Source organism: Populus trichocarpa, chromosome 11 (assembly GCF_000002775.5).
Source record: "Populus trichocarpa isolate Nisqually-1 chromosome 11, P.trichocarpa_v4.1, whole genome shotgun sequence".
NCBI lineage: Eukaryota > Viridiplantae > Streptophyta > Magnoliopsida > Malpighiales > Salicaceae > Populus > Populus trichocarpa.
The window spans coordinates 14,001,743-14,028,401 of record NC_037295.2 but is presented as its reverse complement, the minus strand read 5'-3'; the positions used below and the strand labels follow the sequence as shown (position 1 = coordinate 14,028,401).

The 26,659-nt window shown below is 30.9% G+C and overlaps 2 protein-coding genes across 2 annotated transcripts; one reads left to right on the top strand and one right to left on the bottom strand.

Annotated features, from left to right (window-relative positions):
- Positions 1-21,425, bottom strand: LOC7455947 (epidermis-specific secreted glycoprotein EP1). The gene is made up of 2 exons (XM_002316823.4): positions 20,906-21,425; positions 1-1,086 (listed from the first exon to the last, which is right to left on the bottom strand). Exons 1-2 carry the CDS (start codon positions 21,384-21,386, stop codon positions 185-187), a joined length of 1,383 nt encoding a protein of 460 aa, XP_002316859.2. The 5' UTR covers positions 21,387-21,425; the 3' UTR covers positions 1-184.
- Positions 12,885-14,968, top strand: LOC7472349 (inhibitor of trypsin and hageman factor). The gene is made up of 2 exons (XM_002317424.4): positions 12,885-13,032; positions 14,626-14,968. The coding sequence occupies exons 1-2, from the start codon at positions 13,014-13,016 to the stop codon at positions 14,823-14,825; spliced, it is 219 nt and encodes a 72-aa protein (XP_002317460.1). The 5' UTR covers positions 12,885-13,013; the 3' UTR covers positions 14,826-14,968.
- Positions 21,426-26,659: the final 5,234 nt, after the last annotated feature.

Sequence of the window (26,659 nt, the reverse complement as noted above, 5' to 3'; positions counted from 1 at the left end):
TTCTTTTTGGTGGAGAACTAAAGTATACAGTCGTCTTTTATTATCACTATTCAGCAGTATACAGTTTTCACTCTTCCACTCGGAAATAAGAACAAGAAAGCATAATTATAAGAAATCACCACCATTAACGAGAAAACTCGGAAGTTTGGAGTTAATTTAAAGATACTAGGAGGTCGAGCTTTCCTTATTGCTTTGGTGCCTTTATGTAACCCACATGCGTCGAGTTTGCAACCTTGGTGAGGGTTTGAAGATCATAAGCAATCCAACACTTGGATATTTCTTTGTTGTAAAAATAACCCAAACACTTGCAATCACTTGAACATTTCTTTCCACAGTCGTCTTCCTTCATTGCTCCGCTTCCACTTCCATACTTGCTCATGGAATGATCAACACCTTCTAGTTTATAGTAGTAAAAATTCTTAGAACCACAGGCTGGAGGCTTCACTGGCTCACAGTACTTGCTCCAGCCCATGAGTCCACTTGGCAATGGGCAAGCAACACATTGGCTGTCTTCACAAAGCCCAAACTTACCACATCTCTCGGGTAATTGGCACTCTCCCTCCGGAAAACCATCTCTGGAAAAGAGAGTGTAGGTCTCTTCCCATGCTTGATAGTCCACTTTATTGTTGTAAGTGTACATCTTAAGGCTCCCATCTATCCCAATTCTAAGAAACGACAACGTGCTGTTGTATTTGGGTCTGGCGAGTGTCATTGCGTTCCCGGTAGAGAGATCCAAAGTCAGGTCATTAGCAAGATCGTCGTAGCCGTTTGGAGCGCAATTTAGAGTCGCATTCTGTAGACGACCGTTGTACACTGAATCGAAATCGTAGTAGATATATGGTTTAGGGGAATTCGGACTCTTATAGTACATGGCCAGTCTTTTAGGTTCCATGACCAGGCTATAGGCCCCATCGGAGTTGTGCGTCTCAGAGGCTCGGCTCACAAGCCTAGTTACACCTCCAACACGAAGTGATTGGCCCACCAACAGGGTATCTGTAGGAGAGTCGAAACTTTGCCAGATAAAGTTTCCCTTGGAATCATGAAGCACCATGTTGCCATTAGACAGCAATTGTAAGCCAACAACACCTTTATTGGCTGTGTTGGTTTGCCAAGCGACCCTGCCATCAGCATCTGCCAAGACAAGATTTCCGTCCCCCCCTAAGGTGAGAGTGGCATTTTCGCGAACTGGGTTTCCTCGGTTGGCTTCCCAAACCCAACGCATTGTTGATTCTGACCTCACAGTGCCCATACGCAGAGCAAGAGTGTATGCATTTGGGGTGGTGTTATAAAAGATAAGTTGGAAAGGGGAAGTACCTATGGGCAGTGGACGATAATCTGGAACATACTCCGAAATGTATTCCCCAAACTCTCCTTCATTGACGTACTTAAATGTTGAAGAAGGAGGAACAGTAGCATGGACAGTGAAGGATATTGAGAAGAGAAGACAAAGAGAAAACAATGGCAGTTCCATTGGATTGGAGGACACTTATTTCTGCTTGCTTGCTTGATTTAGGTGGCTTTGATATGAAACCAAGGCGGAGACTGGTCGCCTCTTATAAGCTGTTTAGGATGGCATTTTTGTAATTGAAAGCCCACCATTTTCTATAATAAATCAAAGATTCTTCTTGGTGGGCGCTTTGCTGTTCAAGAAAACAGAGGATAATGGGGATGGAAGCTTGATGGGATGTAGCGCATCATTTTCCTTGATCTGTGATAATGGTGGGGTGGCTTCTTTTTTTCTTTCCTTTTCTATTTTCTTTTTTTTTCTCGATAATTTTGTTTTCCTTTTAATTTCGTAGCGATGCTCTGTGGAAATATTACCAAAATATGTTCTCTACAAATTGATCTACATGATACCATTTTTAACATTTGGTGCTGATTTTAATAAATGAGCAAATTTAGTAATAGAGTGTAAAAGATTAACCGATAGAGTATTTTTGTTAGTAATTTTATTGATAAATTAATTACTAACAGAATAATAATATAAATATTGATAAAAAATTCCCTTATAAATCTAAAAATTATGGTATAATAAAAACACATTTAAATTAAAAAAATATCAAATATAATTTTTGTTATTTTAATATCAACATTGAAAATCTAAATCACTTCAAAAAAATCACCATTTTGGACGATTTTTTTTATTTCAAATACATTTTAAGAAATAGTTTTATATACAATGTAAATACAGCACCAAATACTTTTTTAATATTACATAGTTGGCAAAAGTTAATCATTTGACAGTGCGAAAAGTACTCTTGATTATGATGCAAGTGAGTGAAGCTTGCTTTATGCAAAATAAAAAAATGTAAATCGCACGACGGCTTTGAACATGGCAGGAACTAGAAACATTGAATGATAGATTGCGCTCGACTTCTGGTCAAACAGTAACACCTAAGAAATCCTGTGGTCAAAGCTGACGTGTTTAAACAAAGTTATCCGTATATAGCCAATAGCTTGGGACTCGGCGCCCTTATCCTCTTCTTGAATACGATGGCTAACAAGACAAATTGTTGGGTACTGTTAATTAATACAAAACAATTTTTCTTTTTTCTTTTTTAGTTTTCTTTTCTTTTCTTCTTCAGTAAAAAAAAAAAGTGTTCATTTCTGAAAATTTCAGAATATTTTCCTAACCCATAAAACTAGAAAAATGTGTTCTTGTTATATTGTTTTTCATTTGAGAAAAAATATGATATTGTTAACTTTTTAAAATACACAAATATTTTTTTTTATAATCATTTATCATTATAAATATTTCACCTAATTAAATTGAATAAAATGGAAGAATAAACATAAAACTATAATACTTTTCACTATTAGAGTGTATTAATAATAAAGTTTTACACTCATGAATATATTAATTATAATTCTTAATGATTGTTATAATTATTCCATAATCAATCTGCAATGACATTCATGATCAAATTAATTTAATGTTGTCGAGGCGTATTTATTTGAATATTTTTTTTTATTAATATGAGTATTCGGTCTAACTTGCATGCACTTCAATTAGTCTCATGAGCCCTGAAGTTAACGACCATATAAACCTCCAGTAACTCTGAGTTTTGCGGAACTCGAACTGGTGATTTCTTGAGAGCAAACTCATGATTTAACCAGTTAAGCTACACCCCTCAGAATTGTATCTATTTAAATACTTGTACCGTATTAGTACCGTCCTCATTTAAAAAATTTAATCTTTATCTATTAAATTTTATAAATAATCGATCAGCTCTAATATGCAATACATCAGGAATATTATGATAGCCATTATTAGTCATAATACGTACAAAAATTAATTATTTGAATGTTGCATGTGCTCACTTAGCACCACTTGGCATGGAAAAATTATTTCCTTATGAAGATAATGCATCCATAAATGCAAATAAATCATTAGTTATTCCTTCCCAACCACTATTGACAAATATGAACATCATACGAGAACAAGCAGCCATGACATTTTGTCTCACAGGCGAAGCTCTTTTACCATGATTTTTTTTTTTTTTATTGCAGGAGACCAAGCAGCAAGATGAGTTCCATCAATTGATCTACATATTTTTATTTAAAAAATATAATTCCAGATTTACATATATTTAAATAATCAAGAATCGCATGCTTATGATTATATTTAAATATGGATACCAAATTCTCCATCCAGAACTTGGGCTTAAGGGGGCATTGCACGAAGTCTTGGGCTTGCAAACACAGGGGTGCATGTTCAAGTCCTGGGGACCATCCGATTCAAGCAGAAATGCCGAAGGATAAAACATTATCCAAATTCTCCATCCAGAAATTTTCATTAGGCTCACAGTTAAGGTTATGTTTGTTTCTTGAAATTTACTTTTTGAAAAATTATTTTTTAAACTTTTCTGTTTTTATTTGTTATTAGGAAAGTTGGTTAATGGAAAATACTTTCCAGTCAAAAAAAAGTTTGACTTGGTTAATTTGGACGGAAAACACTTTCCGGAAGTTGTGAAAAATTTAGAAATGTCATATTATTTGCTGATTATATCAAATTTGGTCCTCAAACTTTTGATTACTATATATATATTATTTTGAATATTTATTTTTCAATTTCATCTCTTAAAATTTAATTTTTATATTAACTTTGGTCCTCATTTTTATAATTGTTATTTGCTTTTCCCTTATCATTTTTTTATTGAAATTTTTTATCTATCAAATTTGGTTCTTATTCTTTTGATTGACACTTATTTTATTTGAAATAATTTATAAAATTTTAATTATTATTATTTTAATTTCTTCATCTTTTAATTTTTTAGATTTAATCTCTATTATTTTGATTATTATTTATTTTATTAGAGATAATTTATGAAATTATATTTTTTTTTCAATTTCATTCTCATTCAAGTTTTTAATTTGTAAGATTTGTTCCTCATTATTTTAATAAACTTGAGAAAAATAAAATATTAATAAGTTATTTTCCAATTTATTTTCCATAACATAACCAAACACTGGAAAATATTTTCAAACTTATTTTCCATTACACTACCAAACATCAGAAAATAATTCACTTTCCAAAAGAAAACTACTTTCCAGCAAACAAACGGGGCCTAAGTAAATGTCTCCATGAGAAATAATTGGGAACAAAATTCATTTAGTCACTTAAATAAGTTGACCTTTTTTCTTATATAATATAAAATAAATTAAAACACATTAATTAAAATAAACAGGGATGGACATTGATTTTAAGAGAAAGGCGTGATTTTCTGTTGAAGCTATAAAATTAATCATACCTGCTACTCGGGTCGGTTTCCCCTCTGTTTTTCTATTGGAGCTACCTCTAATTCCTCTTACTTTGGAAATAACGGTTGCACAACTGCCTTCAATCTCCTCTCTTTTGTTAAGAAGAAAACTGCTGCATAGATATATCAGTGTGTTTGGAATTATGATGAATGATACTTTTTAATAATATCTTTTAATTAAAAATATATTAAAATAATTATTTTTTGATTTTTTTTTAATATTAGCATATCATAACCATTGCGAAGCACTAAAAAAAGCATCAATGTAAAGCCCTAGTAAAACAAATATGAAGGATTAGGTATGTTAAATTGCTTTACCATGGTGTGGACGATAAACCCGAGTATAATTTTACTATGTTAGTAACAATATCGAAAAATAAACTTAATGACAACATAGGTTAATTAAATACTTAAAATGAAAACAATAATAAATCATTGAAAAGAAATTTTCTAATAAATGAATATTTAGATTCTGATTAAATGAAAAATACATGAAAAAGATATAAAAGCATTGTGGACTTTGAATATATATATATATATATATATATATATATATATATATATATATATATATATAGCTTCTTAAAGAAGCTTATGGCCGGCAACACCATAAATAGAAAATGAAGTGGATTTTTTCTTTCTCTTCCAAATTCTTAATAGGAAAACACCAAAAAGGATAGATTTAAAGGGTTAAATGACTTTTGAGTGGATTAAAAGAGAAAAACCTGAGATTTTGAGGGTTTTAAGAGTGTAAACTAAGGGTTTTGAGAAGTAAAAAAGAAGAGTGGAGAGTGAAGGAGAAACTTGAGTTTTCTTTGCAATTTCCCCATTGATTTATCATCATTGAGAGGTAAGGAACCTTAATTTGAATCTATTGAAGTTTTGATGTGTTTATAAGCATATTATGTTATGTATACATTATGGAAAGTTGAGTATAATGTGTTGTGTTGTTTGGAAATATATTTTTAACTTAAAATTATGTTTTTGGATAAGAATAAGGGTTGGGTCAAGTGAGAATTGTGGAAAATTAGAAAGAAAACATGTCTCTCCTTTTGATGGGTGAACTTTAGCCCAGACAAATAGGGAAATGAATTTAATTACTTTAATTGTTATGAATTGTGTTAGTATAGGTATAAAATAAAAGGAAAAGAAGCAAATGGTATAAGAACTTGAAGAAAAACTTGTGTACTTCTTGGTAGCATAGGTTCAGCCAATGGAATCCTTAAAAGGAGGGGTGAAATTGATTTAACTGTTGTGTGGAATTGTGTTGAAATTGTGTATGTGATGAGACAGATTGATTTATATAAAGAAAAAGAAGTTGAAGAAAAACTTAAAAGAAACACATAGTTTCTTAAAATAGAAGGGGTGTATTCGATCAAGGATTTGCATGGTGAATTTCTTTGTGATTGCTGGAACTTTTCATTTAATTATAAATGTGTCATGTAATGTGTTTAATTAGTTGGAAATGTAAATTAAATTAGGAAAAAGGTATTTATTGCATGTATTATATAGAAACAATGAGGATTGTTATTTTAGAACTTAGATATGGTTCCTAATTTTATGGAAATGATAGTAATTAAATTAGTCCTATATTGATTGGGGATATTTCAGTAGTTATACCACAAGCCAAAAGAGGTACATGATCATCACGTACGACAAATAAATGTCTAACACCTATCCTTAGTTAATTAATATGCTAGTATAACTGTTAATTTTACTTCTTTATGATTTCTAAACTTGATATTGAAAAAAATAAATGAATTGATGGATAATGAAAGAAACGAAAGAAGAATTGAGATTTTATTAGTCATCTATTTTGTGGAGACTAATGGCATAAATTGGTTTGAAATCGGCGGTGACCTTAATGGAAGAAATAAATGGATGGAAACTTGATTAGCCATACCAAAAATCAAAGTTAATGATGTCAATGAGTTCTTTAACATTGACATTATCAAATGAAAAATTAAAAGTATTGTAAAGAACTTGATTAGTCGTTCCCTGTACAGAGGACTAATGATACTAGTGGGTTATATTGGTATCGGCATTTACCAGAACGTGATTAGTCATTCTTGGTACGAGAGACTAATGATAACAATATGTCTTATTGGTATCAACATTTACGTGAACTTGATTAGTCATTCTTGGTACGTGAGATTAATAATACCGATGGGTTAAATTGGTATCATTATTTATCTAAACTTGATTAGTCATTTCTAGTACGTAAGACTAATGATACCAATGACATTCATTGGTATCAGCATGAAAGGAATATGTGGAAATGAACTTGATTACTCGATCCTAAAAATAGAGAAAGCTATTGATGCATATTGACATTGATATGTACTTGAAAACTTGATTAGCTATCCAATATAATGAAAACTAATGATATCAAGTGGATTGATATCGGTATACCTTTGATTAACCATACTTGAGGTGATGGTGAATGATATCAAATTGGAATTGATATCAAAATTGATTAGTCGACCCAAGCTATAGGGGATTAATAACATTATGATGTTAATGTTGGTAGCTAGGATAAGAAATATAATGAAATGATAAGGAATCCATGATAAAATGCCTTACTTTTCAGTTGGAAATGAAAATAAAATGGGAATTTAATTATATTCTTTGGTGTAATAATTATTTATTAACTTTTCCACTAGTTTATGTTTTGTTTGTTGCACTTTTCAGTGCCATCACACTAACATCAGAAATAGATTTATCTTATCTCTTTTGTTCACATAGATTAGATATATAATATTAATTTTTGGGTTGTAATGTATTTTGTTTTAAGCATGTAAATATAATTAATGCTTCACTTTTGTTTGTAGACACATGAATCATAACTTATACATCTTTATTATGCATGCTAGATTCAATACAAATTATCCAATTTTATGATTAAAATGTGATATAATTAATTGGATGTTATACCAGATGAATTGAAATTAATGGTAATTGATTGATATTGATTATATTTCAGGATGATTGGATCAATGAATTGAGAACGTGTATAAAAGTGAAATATATTTAATTCAATAACTTGAAATATTCTAGTATAGGGGAAGCTCTACTGAAATTTTATTAGAAAATGCAATAAAGCACATAAAAAAATTACAATATTTTCAAAATTAAAAATGTGTTTATCCCAAGTATTGGGGTTGTTACAATCAATTTAATATTTTTTTTATATCAAATACATTTTTAAAACACATCTAAACACATAAACACATGTATAAACACAATGCTAAACAGCTTCTTCGAAGAGAAGCTATGGTAAAAATAATACATAGTAAAATTCTTTTTTTTTCCTTTCATGTTACAGAACACACCTTTAGTGTCTACAATCCAAATGTCGCTCTACTTCAACAGAATAATGAATGAAGTCTCTTCACTGCAACAATAGTTAATTGAATCCCTCTATGCTAGCACTGTTGATTGCAGTGTAATAATTGAGTTTGATGAACTATATTTAGAGAAATAATAATACAGTTAGAATATTTTAGGGTGCATATATGTGTGTGTCTAGGTAAAATATAGATGTTGTCAAGAAAATTAATAAAGTGCGAAGTGGGAGCTGAAGCTGGAGAGGAGTGTTGGGATTATATTTGATTTTTTATTTATTAATAAATTTTAATAGTAGTAGTTTGTTAAGAGAAATTAAAGTGTTGGATTTGTTTTTTTTTTTTTTGGAACGAGCACATGAGAGATGCCAATGGTTGCTGCTCTTTTTTTTTTTTTTACATTTGAAAATCACCAAACTAACCCCAATGCACTCTCGTTTTGCAACTTCTTTAAGAAATATCCTTCATGTTATAACACTTCAAAAAATCATGAATTGAATATATACCCATCTCAGCAACAATAAGTATTCTCTTATCTTAATTAATTACATAGTGAAATAACCAAAATATTATTGAAAGTTAAAAAAACTTATAACTGGTGTTAAAAGATATTTTTATACTTTCATAATGATTTTTCATATTTTTTATGTCAATTAAGGGGCAATTTGGTATTTATCAAATATAAAAAACTATAAATAATTAAAATGTACAATGAAACAACGAAAATGCTCTTAAAAGAAAAAAAAAAATTAAAACTAATGATTTTTTTGTTATTATTAATTCGGCTTAAGGGAAATTTGGTATTTTACTAAATTAAAAAAACAAAAAAACAAAAAGGTTAGGCACATGAAGCGCCCTCCTTGATGCGTGAGAGGCGACTAAGCCCTTTGATCGACACGTGCGGTGCCTCCCCATGTCTAAAAATACCCTTCTGTCGTTTCATTGGAAGCGTCGCCACGTCTTTTTCCTGGTAGAGTGACGTGTGTCAGTTATAGTGGTCCGGTTTGTTACCAGCAGACCTTTTTTTTCTTTTCTCTCTCAACCCCTAAAAAGTACAGTTTGATCATCTTTGTTGTTGATATTCCAACTCCAATCCTTATTCTTTTGATTTCTAATTTTTGTTCTTGACTTTTTTTATAGAAATTTTATTTATTTTCAATTACATCCATAAATTCCAATTTGACATAAATTTTTTCTTTCTTTCAAGTTGATCCTTATTCTTTTGATTTTTAATTTTTTTTCTTTGGCTATTTTATAAAAGTTTTATACGTTTCAAATTTCATCCATCAATTCAAATTTATGGTATTATGTTTTTCAATTTGGTCCTCATTGTTTTGATTTCTAACTTTTTTCACCCTTCAATCCAATATATATTAAATTTTGATCCTCATTCCTTTAATTGTTATTTTTTAAATCCTTTTGTATAATTGAAATCATTTTTTGGGAATTGGGCTTAATGGTTTTTCTAGATAAAGTGCTTTAGGTCTAATGATTCTGGTCATATGTTTGAAAAATTAACATGATTTGATAATTTTTTTAAAAATGAGTTTTATAATTCTCTTTATTTTTTTAAATTGGTTATTCAATTTTCATAATATAGGCTGCGAGTGTGGCGAAATATCCTAGGCTAGCTCAGCCCGGGTTCCCAGGATTATAGGTTTGTTATGCTAACTCAAATTGACTAAGTTTGATTTTTTATGTATTTTTTATCCTATTTTGTTATTATGTATTTAATGAGTTGTGAATTGAGTTGCATCATTTGTTTATTTTTGAAAAATTATTTTTTTCATAAGTTATCCTGATCACTATTCTTTTTAAATTTGATCAATCTAATATTTTTTTCTATTTTTTTGCTCTAATTAAAATAAAAACAACTTATTTGACTCATTCGAGTCTATAACCCGAGCCGCAGATTTTTCGTCCTTTTTAAAAATACACTTAGGGCACCTGGACATTATTTTTTGTGAAAAAAGATAGTTTGGCCCCGCAGTGAAGTGCTGCCACCTAACCTAGTTAACACTATATTAAATCTCTTAATATAATTATAAAGTTGATGTAAGTAGAAGCATAAATACAATAAAACAATCATAAAAAAAACAAATTTGATGAGTGAAAAGAGCTGCAAGCTTGAACTCTAAATTCAAAGTTTATTTCTCTGGAAATAAAATAAATAAATTTTGCCTCTTAAAGAGGTTTAAAATACCTTTAAATAAATATGGAAACCAACCTATACCAGATAATAAAATCATAATCCTATATAACGTAAAGGAGAAAATAACATAAAATGAAAATAACACAAGAATTCAAAGAAATAAAGGAAAATTAGCCAAACATGATTTTTTGAGACTTATTTTAGGAAATCAGTGTAGTGGATGAACAAGCAAAGCGAGTTCTTAGTGGAACTAAACCTCAGAAATTTTCTTTAAAAAATTAAATTTAATTCAATGATCAAATAAAAAATTATGTCATCTTCTAAGCATTATACTAGTCTAATACAATCAGATATCATCTTGGGCTTACCCATGTCCCACTAATTTATAAAATATTTGCTAGATTATCTATGTATTTTATTTGGAATAAATCGCTATATAATTATGATAGATTTTTACCTGGTTATCCTTTAATTTTAAGGGACTCGGCTGCATCAAATGTTTTTTATGATATATTAATCCCCTCACAACTGATAGTACGTATTTATGGTAAATTAATATGTAAATTTTTCCCTAACGGATTGTATAAAGTTTTTAGCTACACACATGGTCTAGCTTGATGCTCCATGTAGTTCAACGGAAAAAAAAGAAGTTCTATTACTTCCTAATCTCAAATGTATATTATTATAATATTATTTTTATAATATTTTTATTTTTTATTTTTTAAAGGGGTGGTGCATTTATATACTGTGTACATATATATTTTAATTTTTGTATTTTAAAGCATAGGTCGCCCTCATAATCATCATTCCAACATTGTAGAAATCACTTTATAGGTTCTGATGGATTATAAGACTATAGGAATGAAATTAAAAGTTTAATGGTAAATTGAAGATGAAATTGCATAAATCCGAACCCAAAAACTAATGTGAAAAAAAGGCTACATTCTAGGGTTGAAATTGAAGTTCGTAAGGGGTACAATTGCATAAAATTAAAAGTTTTAAATTAATCAGGGGTGTGATTGAGAGAAATCACAATTTAAAGGACTACAATGAACTTTACCATAACAATATCGTTTTAATTACTGTTTATCTTTTAAAATTTTTCTATGAAAAGACTGCTTAGAAGGCTACTTTGCAGGTGCATTTAATACCTCTACCCTTCACTAAATTTGACAAAACTTGCACAAAAATAACCAATTGACATTTGACTTCACCCCAGTATGGTCCGTTTAGGTTGATTGACACCACAACAGCAATAGTGCCAATCTAAAATGACCAACCTTACTGGTATTTTTCCTGCTAGATTTAACGACTCAAAATGCCTACTTTAAATCAATGGTTGAGATCATTTGTAGTTGAACTAAGGGTCAAGATTTGACATCATTAAAAAAAAAATATCTCTCTTCCATCCCATATAAATAGATCTGCATTTCGTTGTTTGAGGGGGAAGAAATCAGTGTGCAAAGTTTGTAAAAAATCATTTTGGTACCAAGAATTTTCTTCTCCTCTGCTGGCCTCACTTTCCCCCTCCTTTTCTCCACCTTCAGTGACACCACCACCTCTAGCCACCGTGAAAGATCTTCCCTAAAACACCAGGAATGCCTCCAGTCTTTCTTCTCCCCCGTACAGGCAAGACAACCACATCTTTTTCTCACCCAAACACCCCACCCCGGCCACTGCATGCATAAATTCTACATGCATTGTCCACGGTTTAAGTTTTTGATGGGCTTAGCCCATGCCGGCCGGCCCACCCTAAAAACGATTAGCCCAAATATGCTGGACTGATGACTGCCCAGCCAATATATTTAATTATAATATAATAATATTATATATTATTAAAAAAAAATCATTAATCCATTTAAAATAATTGTGATTTTCTCACATATGTTTCTATCAATTTTATATAATATCAAGTTGTCTATTTAAACTATAAGATATAAATCTGGTATTAAAATACCTAATTTTCTTCGAAATATTTCTAAAAATTTTCAAAAAAAAATCCCAAAACTTTTAAATTAATTTTTCTTTTTAAAAAATAAAAAATATCTTGTTTTCATGCATTCAGTTAAATTCTGAAAAGTTTTCCAAGTGTATTTTTATTAAAAAAAATTAGATCGGTCTTTCTTATGTTTAAAAAAAATAAAAAATATATATTATAGCCGTTTATGATATATTAATTCCATCACAATCTGATAGTACGTATTTATGGTAAATTAATATGTAAATTTTTCCCTAACGGACTGTGTCAAGTTTTTAGGTACACACATGGTCTACCTTGATGCTTGTAGTTCAACGCAAAAGAAATGTTCTTTTACTTCCTTATCTCAAATGTATATCATTATAATATCATTTTTATAATATTTTTTTTTAGAGGGGTGGAGCATTTATATACTATGTCCACATTTTAACTGTTGTATATTAAAGGATAGGCCGCCCTCGTTGTCGTCGTCGTCTTCGTCATCAACTACTCATTCCAACATTCCAACATTGTAGACATCACTCTATAGGGTTCCGATTGATTGCTTAAATTAATTTCTGAAAAATAAGTTCAACAGTGGACCTTACGTGTAAGCACAGACTTTCAAACATAGTGGCTGGCAATTGGCTAGCATTCAACAAGTCGACTATTGAGAATTTTCATTGTCAAACAGACAAATGGATAGATAAAAGCTCTCAAAGCTGAAAACTATCCTCGCCTCCCCTATATATAGTTCCATCTCCTTCCCTTAATCCATCACATCGCAAGAGAAAGGAAAGATGACAGATGTTTGCCCTGGTAAGCGATTGATTATTGTAATATGCTTATTTATTTCACTACCAGAAAATTGATGAATACAAACAGAAATACCGAGGGAATATTTCTGTCAGTAAATTTCCGAGGGATTTTACCGACGGAAATATTCCCTCGGTATATACCGAGGGAATTACCGTGGGAAAAAAAATTAAAACAAAGCAAAAAAAATAATGACGTGTTATTTTTACCAACGGACTTACCGACGGAATTCCGTCGGTGATTCCGTCGGTAAGTCCGTTGGTAAATTGTGAACACTGTTCATAATGTTAATTACAAAGGGAATCACCGACGGAAAATTCCATCGGTATTTTCCAGAGAGTAAATCACCAACGGATTGAAAAGTCGTTGGTGTTATTTGGCGGTTTTCTGAAAAAATTCAATTAATTTAAAATTTTCATTTAAATATTACAGACGGAATCACCGACGGATTGAAAAATCGTCGGTAATTTTTTGGCGGTTTCTGAAAAAAATTTACGAAATTGAAAATTTAAATTAAATATTACCGATGGAATTACCGACGGAATAATTAAAAAATATTAATATTTAATTATCCGTCGGTAAATCCGTCGGTAAAGCGTTCCAATAAAAAGCCTGAATGCCCTTATTTCACAAGAGACAAACCCGTTTCTTCTACTTCTTCTTCTTCTTCTTGTTCTTCTACTTCTTCTTCTTCTTCTTCACTATATGTAAAAAACATCATTAAGGTATGTCTTCTTCTTCTTCTTCACTTTATGTAAAAAACATCATTTCTTATCTATTTCTTTCTCTTCTTTTCTCTCCTCATCTCCTTCTCTTTTCCTCCATGCTTGGGTATGTCTTCTTCTTCTTTCTTCTTTTATCCTCTTAGTTTTTTTTTTTAATTAATATGCTAATGAAATTTTTTTTCTCTCCTTAGCTTCACTTGCAACTACATTAAGGTAAGATTTTTCTTTTTTCTTCTTTTTTCATGATTTTTTTCACTATATTTGTTTTTTATTTTATTTTTAATTGTTTTTGTTCTTAATAATTGTATAAATGTTGTTGTGAGATTTTTTTTTCATATGAGATTAATTTTTAGTAGATTTATTTATAGGATTTTTAAATTTTTAGCAATTGCAACTTCATTTTTTTCATATGAATTAATTTTTTAGTTGAATTAATTTTTTTATTTTATTTATTTGTTGCAAATTTGTTTGAATTGATTTTCTTATTTTTTTTTCCAAGCATTTTGAGTATATATTATTAAGGTAATTCCGGTAATTCCGTTGGTAATAAAAAAATTATTACCGACGCGTTTGTTCCGTCAGTAAATCCGTCGGTAATTCTATTACCAACGGATTTACCGACGGACAAAACATTACCGACGAACGATTCACCGACGGATCATTTCTGTCTTTGATTCCGTCGGTAATGTAATTACCGATGAAATATGTGTCTTACACCGACGGAAAAATTCCGTCGGTAAAACTGTTAAATCTTGTAGTGTTTATACAACAGTGCATGAGAACCATGCCAATGAGTTTATATATATATGGTTATACATTCAATTTAACCATTCTTTTTGATACATTTAACTATAATTCTTGTTAATCTTAGATGCGGGAAAGAGCTCGTGGCCGGAGCTAGTGGGAATAAACGGAGAAGTGGCAGCAAAAATCATCGTAAGAGAGAATCCCAAGGTTCGTGCTGGGATTGTGAAGGAAGGAATGATGGTGACCATGGATTTCCGTTGCGACAGGGTCCGAGTTTGGGTTGATAAATATGGAATTGTGAAAGATATTCCACAAATTGGTTGATCAGCAGACGAAATATTTTGTTGTTTAAGCTATACTGATATATACGTGTAAGATTCATCATGAAGATTGTACCAAATAACCAGCATATGTAATCATGCTAATTAAATAAATTAATCTTCAATAAAATGGTTCGTTTTTTGTAAGAGCATCTTATATTATTTTAATATCATCTTTATAATATTTTATTATTATAATTCATAATAATAAAGTCCCAGAACGTGTACACAATGAAAGAATATGACAATAAATTTTACGAAGTTCAAGCATGTTCTACAGATCACAGCATGCCCCCATCATCAACTCTTATAATCAGCCATTCTCTCCAACTTCTTCTCTTTTACTTTCTCTCACAGATTTAAAAACCTCTATCCTCAAACGTTGCTTCGTCTCTCAACTTCACCACTCCAGATCTAAAAGCTACTGTTTTTGCCTCCCTCTCGACTTCAACATCGCGAGTGCTGTTGGAGGAGAAGCTTTTTATTGCATGGTGAATTGGTTTATTTGAGAAAATATTGATTCAACATCCCGAGTGCTGCTGTAAGAGGAGCCTTTTTCAATTTTTTGATGAGACCATTAAAGAAGGGATTAAGCCTGATTATGCTAGTTTTGTTGGGGTTCCTTTTGCTTGTAGTCATGCTGGTTTCGTTGACTAAGAGCTGAAATATTTTGCCGCAATGACTGAGGAATATGACATTAAACCAGGAATGTAGCAACAAAATTGCATGAAGTAACTTTTAGGCCATGCTGGTATGCTTGAAGAAGCAGAAAATTTGATAGAGAACGCAGATTGCAGAGATGACCCATCTTGGTGCTTGTATAGCCAGTTCACACTCTACTATTGCAGAGAGCATTGCAAAGAAAGTAATGGAATTGAAACCTGACCACCACTTAAGCTATGTTTATTTAATTAATTAATGTCTACAGGGTGGTTGGCTGATGGGATGATGCTGTTAAAATTCGGAATTTAATGACGAAAAGAGGTGTTGGCAAAATGACAGGCAGAAGGTGGATCGAGACTGTGTAAAGCATCTTAGCAATTTTCAAGTGTAAATCATCTTGGCAATTTTCAAGGCTGAAGAAAAGCTTCAAGTTCTCAAGAAATCCACAGAGCCCAATTATCTTAGGAATCTGGTAATAGTTTCGAAGAGCCCAATTAACAATAAAATATTGCATTTTTGAGTTTTCTTGTTATATATATATATATATATATATAAAAGCAATCCTGCTCTAAGATATGGATTACTATTCATTGTAATGAAAGTACAAAACTGGCCTTGCAAGAAAAATCCATTGGCTTTAGGGAATTGGGGCAAGATTGTATTTTTAGCATGATAAAATTATCTTTAAAATATTGGGTGGGGTTAGATTTGTCTTTTTTTTTTTCTCCGCATAGTAAAATCACTACTTTAGCTTTGAATTAAAAAATTCTTATGCTTTAGGTTTAAAGGTGTTTAAGTACTTTTGTTTTCTTAGAAATATTGCAATTACTTTAATGCTCTTATAAAAAAAATAAATATAACTCTCTTATAATAGTGTTTTGGTCATTTTACATTGGTTTTATTATAATTTTGAAAGTTGTTCAGGGGTGTTATTGTAATTATCATATATTAGATATTAAAAAAATATGTTGGCGCATGCGGAGTACGCGCATGCGGAGTACGTGCTAGCGTGTGGGCAGCCCTCACGCTATTCTAGTTGTGTGTGAGGGTCATTCAATCACCAAACACTGACTTCATGGGCAGAATTTGAAAGGTTTTGGCGTCCCCAACCACATGAGGTGGTGTGTGTGCCACCATTCACAACGGTTTGGCGTTGACAACCATTTATTTTCCCTCTTTTTCTGTATCTCCCCACATAGATTTTTGCGACAACCCCTTAAAAATTTAAGAACAACCTTTTAATTTGTTGGTTATTCAGATTTGGTCCATTTTCTTTTTATTTTGATTTTTTATTGAATAATCTATAAAATTGGTTTGCCTTTTCAATTCCACCCTTCTTAGATTTTTTTTATTTTTCAAATTTGATCATCATTCTATTGATTGCTATTTTTTTTATTTTGAGTCATTTTTTAAATTGATTTTGTTTTTTGATATCACCTTCCTTTGTATTTTTCCTATCAAACTAATTAATACATGTTCTTTTAATTACTATTTTTTTTTTGCCTTGACAAGTTTTTATTTAGACATTTTAAATACTTACCGATGAATTGTAAGTGTAAATATCGATGGAAATTTTTATAAGTAAAATTGTTAAATCTGGTAGTGGTAATTATTATCCTTTCATCAATAATATTTTGATTTAAACATTTTAGCTTGTAGTGTGCCTGTCATGTTAAATTATATTTGTTCATAACATTATAGTCATTGATTATCTAAATAAAATTTGAATTTTTTTTTCAAATCTCATTCCACTTTACACAAGAATTTAACAATCAATACTATTTGAGAACATGTAGAATATTTTTTCTAATTCACCTGGAGTAATAAATCCTCTCTTGGTCACTCAAAAACTTTATATAATTTATGTTATATTCAATGTATGCTCATTTGTTACCTTTACCAAGATAACGTGTAACAGGATCAGAACATAACACTTCTTATAAAAGATAATTTAGTGGTATTAAGTCTAAAGATCATTTACATAATTTTCATGTGAGTTTTTCCATGGACACATGTAATATCTCCATATGGAATTCTCATGCGGATCAGTTTAGTGTACATGTCATCTGACAAACATCTACATATTAGTTCTAGATATCCCTTATATCTCAGTTTATGAGATCAACTACTTCATTTCATAAATGAAAAAATATAATATGTACTAGTCTCAACAACTCTAATAAATGTCTATTATTAAGAGAGAATTAACTAAGAACATTTAGGAACATTTAGGAACAATATTTTGATGTAATTGAAATTCCATAATTATAATATCTTTATAATTTTATTTGCAAAGTGTTTTTTTCATGAAGTTTATCTTTACTCTAGATTTATTTAACAAATATTAAATTCATAAATTAAATATAAATAATTAAATATTAAAGTTAAATAATGTTTTTATTTAATATAACTAAATATATTCTACATAAATAAAATAATGTTATGATATAAACTAACAATTTTCTCGTACCATTTTTTATGACAGGGTGAAGCTTTGGTGCTTATGTGTGGCTTTCTTAACGGAAATTCAGTCATTCAAAGGAAAAACAGAGATGAATTAGTCTCTTGTATGAGAGCTTGCAACCTGCAGAAGTTTCAGAAATAGTAATGGCCGCCATTAAAGTTAACTTTGGTCAAACAGATAAACTTTTGGTCCATATTGTTGCCTTTAAACAACTTTTTTGTATAACTTGCTCCTCATTTGACAATTGGCATCTGCTTGCCTCTTTCCTTCCCAAATATCTTTTTGATTGAAGCCATGTTGTAAATGAAAATACTGAGAACAACCCGTGTAATAATTGATCAAGTTGTTTGTTTAATATTTATTACCAATACTTTCTCCCTCTTTCTATGTACATTCATAATATGTTACCTTGTTTTATTAAATAAATAAATAAGTAAATAAAAATAAAAGGTGTGTATAATGTTCTATTCTATTTTTAATTTGCATGTAGATTGCAGACCATATATTAATATTTAACGAGTTTAATATATGCTCTGGTTTGGTTTTCTTATTTTGTTATATTTACTCTTGTAATTTCAATTTGTTCCTGACTACCTCTATATTTAAAAATTTTAGCCACGGTAATCCCTCCATCCCACCTTAGTTTTGTTTGGAAATGTGGTAACGATTATGATTCAAAGTGGTTTTTGTTAATAAATACATCAAAACAAAGTTTTTTTATTTTTTAAAAATCATTTTATATATTAATATATCAAAACGATCTAAAAACATAAAAAAATATAAATTTTAAATAAAAAAATCAAAATTTGAGGAAACGCGGTGCAAACCACGTTCCCAAACATGCGTATAAAAATCAATGTCTAATATTAATAAGTTATAGCTAAATAATCAATTTAGGTAAAAACAAAATCCAAAATGGAATTTCAATAATAATAAGAAAAGCATGGAGAGATTCCAAGCTATAGCTTTATAAGAACAAATTACCAGGGGACAAGTCCCAATTTTTCTAATAATTCCAACTCCCTCCCGCCTATAATAGTTTCCCAACTGATCGTTTGACTTATAGCATCTCTTGGAAAAATTGTAAATCTGCCTGTCAATGCACCATCGAGGCACCACATTACACTTTCTAGCTCGAGATTTCTAGGACTATATATAGACTATGTAGGCACTTCTTTTTGGATAGGCTCAGAATTAGGATAACATGATACCCAAAATATCTTACCAAACATACTCACAACCTTATCTTATAGTCACAACCTTATCTTTTGAAAACTTAAAGAACTTGAAAGCTACTAGAAAAGACTAAAAAACATATTAAAAAACAAATCTAGAAAAAAAATTAAAATTTTGATAAAAAAACCGAAAATATAAAACTAACGTGTGAAATCTAAAATGTTTTCGAGGACTCCAAGACTATCAGTATCATAATAGAAATTTAATTTAAAATGATGAATAATTAATATTAGACTTGAGTCCGTTGCAAATTATGAAAATGATACGAGTAATCTAGACACCGCTCACTCTAATTAGGCTTATAAGGAATTCATTGGATCTTCCTTAAATAGTGCCCTTTATAAAGCATGAAATATGAGATAAGAAAAGAAACATGCCTCGTATCTTGAACTCAACATCAAAAATTGAAATAAACCATAGACCCGCACAACTTAGCAGTAGATGGTCATGTAATGGAATTACTTGTAGAAGCAATGTATGTAAGAAAATAGTTGATAATAAATTTGTAATATAAAATATGAGCATTCACTTGATAATGAATTATAATTATTAAATGATCAATATATGTTTTTCAAATAAATACAAAAATTAATTAGTATTTAAAAATGATCATATATATATATATATATATATATATATATATATATATATGGATGGTTTTATTTTTTCTTTTTAACGAATTTGTATGGATCATATGTTGAAAATATGATCTATAAGAACAAGAAGACACGCGAGCTCAATTGGATAGAGGGAATAATGCCACTTTATTATTATACTGGACGGCATAAAAGTCTTGGAAGTGTCAACACAGGATGACCAGGCTTAACGTTTTGGTGCCTTTATGTAACCTACATGTGTGGAATTTGGAACCTTGGTTAGGGTTTGGAGATCATAAGCAATCGTACACTTGGATGTCTCCTTGTTGTAGAAGTAACCCATACACTTACACTCACTTGAACACTTTTTTCCACAGTCATCCTCCTTCATTGCTACGCTCCCACTTGCATACATGCTCATGGAATGATCAACGCCTTCTAATTTATAGTAGTAAAAATCTTTAGAACCACAGGCTGGTGGCTTTACAGGTTCGCAATTCTTGCTCCAGCCCAGAAGACCACTTGGTAATGGGCATGCAACACATTGGCTGTCTTCACACAACCCAAACTTACCACATCTCTCTGGTAACTGGCACTCACTCTCTGGAAAACCATCCCTGGAGAAGAGATTGAAGCTCACATCCCATGCCATGTAGTCCACCTTATTGTTGAAAGAGTAGATCCTAAGGTTCCCATCTATCCCAATTCTAAGTAATGACAACGTAGCATTGAATTTAGGTCTGGCGTATACGCTCCAACCACCAGAAGATAAATCCAAAGTCACCTCGCTGGCCGAATTGTCATAACTATCTGGGTTGCAATTTAGAGTCGCATTTTGTAGACGATCTTGGCGTGTTCCGAACGTGTAATAGAAATATTGTTTAGGAGAATTCGGACTCTTATAGTACATCACCAATCTTTTGGATTCCATGACCAGGCTATAGGCGCCATCAGAGTTCTCCTCCCGTGAGGCCCGACTCACAAGTCTAGTTGCACCTCCGACCCGAAGAGATTGACCCACCAAGAGAGTATCAGTAGGAGAGTCAAAGCTTTGCCAGATAAACTTACCCGTAGAATCACGAAGCACCATGTTACCATTGGGCAACACTTCGAACCCAGCAACACCTTTATTGGCAGTGTTGGTTTGCCAAGCAACCCTGCCATCAGCATCGGCTAAGACAAGGTTTCCATCCTTTCCAAAGGTAAGAGTGGCATTTTCGCGAACTGGGTTGCCTCGGTTGGCTTCCCAAACCCAGCGCCTTGTTGATTCTGACCTCCTAGTACCCATAAGTAGAGCTAGAGTGTATGCATTAGGGGTGGTGTTATAAAACATAAGTTGGAATGGGGAAGTGCCTTGGGGCAGTGGACGATAATCTGGAGCATACTCACTACTGTAGTAGCCAAACTCTCCTTCATTGACATACTGAAATGTTGAAGAAGGAGGAACAGTAGAGTGGGCAATGAAGAATATTGATAGGAGCAAACATAGAGAAAACAATTTTGACATACTTAAATTTCGGCTTGCTGGGTAGCTGTAGATAGTGTGGATATTTATCAGGGCAGAAGGATCCCTTTTATAAGCAGATAAGGATAGCATTAGCTCCATGCTTGCTGAAAGGGACAGAGATACTTACTACCTCTCTTTCCAAAAGTAAATTATATAAATTCAACGGACAATTTATGTCTTTGTATTTTAGATTAGCTTAGCTAAATTTCCCCGATAAGTTTTCGGTTAAAATCGCTTTTTCTAAAAAGAAAAAGGAAATTGTGGAAGCACTCCATTTTTATCATGAATTTACCTTTTTTATGAGGTTGAGGCTTTGTGTCTATGGCTGATCGCTTTCTAATGGAAATTCGGCTGTTCAAAGAAAATAAAAGAGAAGATGTCTCTCCCATGGCAGATTGCTTGCAAGCTGGAAGAGATCCGAAACATTAATCTCAAGGATGGATTCAAATTGAATTTGGTCAAAGTGACAGCTAACTTTTGGTCCATATTGACGCTTTTAAACAGTTCGTGAACTCTCATTTAAACAGTTCTCCCCTTCAAAAATATCTTGGATTCCTGCGCATGTAAAGGAATAAAATAAAATAAAACAAGAAAAGAAAAGAGTCTGCGTCTTTGATCAAGTTGTTTGGCCATTCACGACCAAGAAATTAAGGAATAGTGTGTGTATGTGCATTTGGTAACGTGCAAGATTTTTTTTAAAAAAGTCCTTTTTAATTAAAAATTTATTAACATATTTTTTTTAATATTATTATATTAAAATAATCAAAAAAACATTTTAAAATATAAATTAATATTCCTCATACGAAGTAGTAATTTAATTAATATTATTTTGAATATGAGTTTCAACAATTTGCTTGGAAAATAGAGTGGAGGGCATCATAACCTTATCATATTATATTATAGCAAATCAACAATATATAATAACTAAAGTGTTTTCCAAATAATTATACATTTTAATATTTTTATAATTATATAATCAATTTTTGTTTTGGTATAGTAGTTAGAAATCACTATATAATTGGCTCTCACTATGTTGGAGATTGATCCAAGAAAAAATTTAAATATAAAAAAAAAAATCAAAACAACAAAAAATTCTTTGACAATGACATTACACTCGTCAAGCAGGTTAACTTTTAAACCACCTGACCTGAATTTTTATTTAGATTGGGTTTCAAATTAAATTATTTAGGAGTTGCCTCAATTTGGTTGGTCAAAAGGCAACACAGATGACTTGTTAAAACATGATTTGATTTTTTTTTCAAGATGATATCTTTCTAAAAAAATATTAAAACAACGATATATTAGATTGATCCAAGTTACTAAGGTTAACTCACTAAACCCGTAATTTAGGTCATGGACTCCATGAGGATTAATTACTTTGTTTTTTTGTGAAACTATATTTTATTTAATTATATTATAAAAAAAGACACTAAAAAATTGAGCACCATGCTGGGTAATTTTGCTTGAGACCACGATAACCTTATAAAAAATAAATTAAAACAAATTATTAAGCTAAACCCGAAGGATTTCGCTCATTTCTTATAATTTTCAAAAGCTAACATATAATTTCATCTTCATTTTCTTATAAACTAGGGCTTATGACAAGGCAACTTCAAATGCAATGGAAGCTAATCAGTAACCAGATATTGTTAGGAAGTCTTATGGACCTCCTCAAAAGTATTTGGCTCTAATATGTTATTGCAAGTTTGTTATGGACAAGAACACACAACTAACTAGGATCGGATAAAAGCAAAATAGAGAGAGTTTGATGGTTTGATATGAATATATGTTATTTAATCATCAATGTCAATAAACTAAAACTATAATTTCTTTTTCGTAATCATATCATAAACAAAATAAAATCAATTTCAACATGTTTGATATATGAATAAAGAATTAGATTAGTTATGAGATAAGTGGTTCTAAGATTATCTCATTATAAGATAGAGGAAGAAAAAGATAAATAACCAAGTTCAGACAATAAAGAGGTGAATTATCTTAGCTTAACAACAGAATTAGCAATAGCCTTATATTTAGCCTCCATAGAAGATCAAATAGATTTCTAAGAGAAAAGATTATGACCAATGCATATCTTCCTAATGTATCTCAGTTGTTGAACAAACATTCTTTACCTATTGAAGAACCAATGAATAAAATGCATTTTTGTGAACCCTGTCCATTTGGCAAAGGTAAACAACTTCTTTTCTAACCCTTACTCATGTTTCCTCCTTTATTTTGGAGTTAATTCATACTGATGTTTGGTATTCATGTGTTTGCTTGTTTTGTTAAATTTAAAACACTAGTTGAAAACCATTTTTCCTGTAAAAGTAAGCATTTACAATCGGATAGAAGTGGAGAATACATGTCAAACCAATTTCAATCATTTTTTTTACCTCTAATGGAATCCAACATTGCCTAACTTGTCCTCATACACTCCAATAAAATGGTGTTGCTGAGTGCAAACACCATTATATAGTGGAAATGAGACTATTTATATTAGCTCAATAATATTTTCCCACTAAATTCTGGTTTGATGCCTTTTTAACATCCATCTTTCTCATTAATAGATTGTTAACTCCTACACTTTTGATAATCAAACACTATATCTGAAATTATTTGGCAAGTATCCTAATTATACCTCCCTATGAACATTTGGTTGTGCTTGTTTCCCATTGTTATGACCATATACAACTCACAAATTAATGTTTAGATCCAAACATTGTATAACTCTAAGCTATGATTCCCATCAAAGTGGATATAAATGCTTGGATCCTGTCACAAAAAAAAATATTAATCTCACAGCATGTTGTGTTTAATGGGAACACATTTATTGATGAGGATGAATTGTAGTCCTCTAGACCTTTTCCAATGGTCTCATCTCAAGGTATGATTTATTGGATTCGTATTGCTAATGCTGAGCTTTATTGGATTCGTATGCTCCTCAAAGAACTCCATATTTCTTTACCTATAGCTACTCTGTTTAGTGTGATAATAACGATGCCCTTGCTCTTGCTTCTAATCTTGTGTTTCATGCTCGCACTAAACATATTAAAATTGATTTTCACTTTATTCGTGAGAAAGCTGCTAATTGGGATATCTCCCTTCAATTTATTGGTTTTTATAATAAAATTGATGAAATCTTTACAAAGGGACTTAGTTCAACACGGTTTTTTCAGCTTCGTGACAAGCTAATATTGGTTTCTCTTCCTATTAGCTTGCAGGGGATGATAACCATAAGATTCAAACCACTCTAAAAATCTCCTCCGAGACTCTTTCGGATTCTCCTTATCTTGTCAACCAAACCAGTCATGATTGAATGCTATAAATAAACATTTATATATTTTAGAAGATAATTGTTAACTGTATTTGAATTTCTATTATCATGTATAAAAGCATTTCAAACTTCTTATGTAATTTTATATAAATGAGAATAATCATATGGTTTTGGCGTTAAGAAGCTAAGATCATTCGACAAAACATTATAAAATTTTCAAAAGATAGGTAGATAAGTCGGCCTAATGAGAAAATATCATGTTTTTTCTTGTTAGGATTTAAAATTAAAAGTATGTTGTGAAGCGTAAATTCTTATAAATGTTCTAATTAATTTCTATTCCCAACCAAATCAGAGTTTGTTTGAGATTATATGTCACTTTAACCACACAAAACAATGTCTTTATTTTTAATTTGCAATTAAATTCTAATGAAAAGTCAACCAAACTATGTGTTAGCCCTAACTCCTAATTTACATACATAAGACCATTAACTATAAACTAAAAGGCATCATCCTTTTACTATGCTTGAATTACTGTCTACTCTCTCACAATACACTGTGGATTGGAGCAGTGCAATTTTTGGTAATTTTTATTTTGGTCCTCAAACTTTTATTTTGCGCGATATGACCCTTTTGAGCCCAAATTGACCCCCAATTACATATATTTTTAGGAGGGAGGGTTAAATTGAAAGATAAGGGACTGAAGTGAAAATCCCGGGTAACATGTGGGGTGGGTTGAAAGTTTCGTTGAAACATTAATTTTAATCCCCCATATTTTTTATATATTAGGTGATCAGTCCCTTGAATTTCAAGACAATATATTTTGGTACCTAACTTTATTTTTCTTTTTTTTAGTTATTTTTTGTTGGGAGGAGATAGAGGGAGTTGCTGGATTCCGACCTAGAGAGAGAAAATGGCTATTGGGGAAGATTTTGACCACCAAAATGGTTGATTTTTGTGTCAAAAGGTTTTATATGATGAGGGGGTTACGCTTAGGTGATTTTGTTTACCTTAAAAACACCTAAAAAAATATATCTGACCTTAAGAAGAATTTTTGTTTCTGGTGGATTTCGAGTTTTGGTGTGGTTTGTTGGATTTTTGGTGGCCATGGATTAGTTTAGCAAGGTGTCTAAGGTGTTTTCTAGTTTTTTTTTGGGTAAAACATGGGTTGAAAATGAGATTTTGATTAGGAAAAAATGAAGGACATGTTTTTCCGGCCACCATAGTGGCCGGGTTCTGGGTTTTCTAAGCGACGTGTCGTCTGTTGACACAAACAAAACGTCCTTTTTTATTATGAAATATTTGGGGCGGATGACGCATCATGCGCCCCATTAAAATTTTAAAAAATAAAGGCCCGCACTTGGGCCTAGCCGTGCAGGCCCAGGCGTGGACCATTGCTTTATTGGGCTAGGCGTTTTTTTTTATTTTTTATTTTTATTTTCAATTTTTTAAAAAATAATTCATTATTTGTGCATATGTTTTCAAATAAATTTTGGGTTTATTTTTTAATTATATTGTGATTATTTTTAATTGATATTGGGTGTGTTTTTTTTTTTTTGACAGAGATAGGTATGATTCAGCTGTGGTTTTTTCTTAATTTTATATAGATTAAAATTTTCTTTTAAATATTGATTTTTTTATAATATTTTTTATATGTGCAGTCTTGCATTTGTTTTTTAATTATTGTTCAATAAATTCTATGTATGTGTCAGTTTCTATTACAAATTTTATATGTTTTTCTATAAAAATTTATTTTGATAGAGGAATTTATTAAATATAATCAGGTAAATTACCTGTATTGCGATGTTAGATATCTTGATCTTTATTTTTTGCTTGGTTTCTCAATTTAATTTTTGTTTATTGTTGATGAATTGTTTTTCATTGCTTTACATCATGGTTATTGGGTTGTTTAATTAGATACGCGCATAAGTTTTTTGATTTACATCTAGAAGTTTTTTTCAGTGTGAAAAACATGATAAGAATTTTGTATATTCATTTTTTTATTATGTTTTGATGTTTAGGATTTGATGCTTATTCTTATGATTTTTTTTTTATTTTTTTCCTTGAATCTTTTATGAAAGTTTCATTGTTTTTAGTTTCA